At 52.6% G+C, this 2,326-nt stretch overlaps 1 protein-coding gene across 1 annotated transcript in view; it reads left to right on the forward strand.

Annotated features, from left to right (window-relative positions):
* The window catches only part of MYO1B (myosin IB), a gene marked incomplete at its 3' end in the record, with an annotated part of 139,872 nt that overhangs the window by 81,139 nt on the left and 56,407 nt on the right, over positions 1-2,326 (forward strand). Inside the window, exon 14 of the mRNA XM_015566116.1 lies at positions 2,237-2,242. Coding sequence (XP_015421602.1) covers positions 2,237-2,242 — 6 coding nt within the window. The remainder of the gene's footprint in view (positions 1-2,236; positions 2,243-2,326) is intronic.

Here is a 2,326-nt window from a genome sequence, read left to right on the forward strand (position 1 = left end):
TTGAGTTTCTTTTTTACTGCTTCTTAATATAAGGCAAGCTTATAAAGGGTGTCCCAAGATTCACGCAAGAAGTAATATTGATAGAAAACACAAGTTTATAATTAAAAATTGTAAATTTGTTATTGATTCATAAAGTATACAGTATGGGGTTATGTATGGAATAGCACATCAGGTAAATGGCCTCCACGGCTTTGCTGGCACAGACGCAAAGCCGTGGTCTTCATTGGTCTTCATTGTCCCTGCTCCTGGGCCATCATTGGTACTTGGTGATGCTTATCAAATTGAAGGGATTGAAATCAAAGGGCAGCAGATATTAGAATCTGATTCAATCATCCAAGTAAAATGAGGCTTTAATTTTTTGTTGTTGTTAATGCTCGCACAAAATTCAAATCTGGCGTGAATTTTGGGACACCCTTTATAAATGTATTGTTTTATATATTACACAAGTGACCATTGTCTGTGAAATATAGGACCCCTGCCCCACTGACACAGCCAGCAGTGGGCCTGCAAGGAGAGTTGACTGTAAGAAATGCCAGTTAAATGTGTCATGAAAAGGGCTTGTGCTGGAATGAATCCTGGTCTTTGGGTTCGAATTGCCCTCCTGTTTCCGACACATAATATTCACCCGCAAGATGCCCCAGGCCCCGTCCTAAGGACAAGCGTGGTGGAGCGGCCTCCTTCACTCTCCGTCTCCCTTCCAGTGTTTGCTGCTTGTGAAGAGTACAGGATTTAAATACCTGCCTTAAGGAGGATAGGAGAGCATCAGCCTGCTCTGTGACTGAGAAAACTACAGTGACTGGCATGTGTGTGTGTGTGTGTGTGTGTGTGTGTGTGTGTGTGTGTTTGGGGGTGGGAGGGGCGAGACGGGGTGTTGGTTCTGAGCTTCATTCAAGGGGATTGTCTAATGGAAAATTCTGGATGGAGTTGTTCGAAGGTATTCCCGACAGTTTTAGTTTTATAATAATCACAGTAATACTAGGGATAAATGTGGGTTGGACAGTGGAGAAAAGTTCCATGCGCGGAGCATGGGTAGAAAACGCGCGAGGAGGTGAGTCATGCGTGGGCTCGCACGCCGGCCACTTCCTCCTCTGGGGACTGACTCATGCGGCTGACGCGTGGGACCGGTGCCCACCGCTCTGGATTGCTGGCCACCCTCAGAGTTCTTAAAAAACCCCAAAATGCCTCCAGATATCAGCTTGCTTTGGGGTCTCCCGGCGTGGCTCTTCTGCAGGGGACCCTGGGGTGTTGGCCGCCTGTGCGGATGAAGAACGCTTTAGACCTGTGCGGGTTCAGCTCCGTGAGCTGCCCCAGGCTGTTGCTTAGTTTTCTGTGGATTATAAACCTTTGCAAGTTATTTTTAAGGGGTTCTGAAGCCCTCTTTCCCCCCAAATTTGGACAGTGTCCACAACTTACACTCAGACCCCAGGATCCAGGGCCCCTTCCTTGTCAGCAGCGTGATTGCCGGCGGCCCGTGGCCTGTTCTGTGGGCCGGGAGCTGTGCTTGCAGCAGACGTGCAGACACTGCCGTGGGAGCCACTGGGTGCTGCCCTGTGGCTGTGCTGGTCTGCTTTTGTTTTCACTCTTTAAGCAACAGGACAGGTCAGAGAGCCAAGCTTTTGTTCTTCAGCGTCTCCAGAAACTCTTGTAGCATCTTGTGCTTGGAGGGGAGACACTGGCTATAGCACAGGGGTGGGTGGCACAGGGGTAGGTGGCACGGGGGGCGTCCCACAGAGGAGGGTGGCATGGGGGTGAGTCCCATAGAGGGTGGCACCGAGGGGTGGGGAGGGTCGCAGGGCTGGGGGAGGGGAGCGGACCTGGATCTTGCTGAACGCTTCGCCTTTTGGTGACCTGCAGCTGCCTCTGTCCCTGACTCTGGGTGGATGCCACACACGTTATGTTTCCTGGTAATTCAGAATTAGAGGCGTTGGGCTCTGCAGCCTTAGGACTGCAGGCCAGTCACGGGGTGTGTCGCCATGTCAGTCACACCCTTTTCGCCCGAAGAGGTCTCGCCTCGCAGAGCCACCGCTCAGACCCCACGTGTAGGTCCCAGGTCCTGACCCGTGAACCGTTAGGACACGTGTCTGGATCTAACGTGTTAGATCCGCCCTCAGGAACACCGCCCGGATGGTCAGCCCTGCCACCCACACCCCTGAGTAACTGTCCGTAAGTGTTCACTTCTAGAAGCTTCTTGCAAACTAAGCGCTGACTGCACCTGTGTGTCTGCCCCTCCTGCCAGGATGCAGTAAGTATCCCGTGTGCGCGGGGCCTGTGCATGCCCGTGTGACGCGCTCTCCCGGTGTGACCGTGCAGCGAGGGCCCGCGGGGG

This window comes from Myotis davidii, unplaced genomic scaffold (assembly GCF_000327345.1).
Source record: "Myotis davidii unplaced genomic scaffold, ASM32734v1 scaffold221, whole genome shotgun sequence".
Taxonomy (NCBI): domain Eukaryota; kingdom Metazoa; phylum Chordata; class Mammalia; order Chiroptera; family Vespertilionidae; genus Myotis; species Myotis davidii.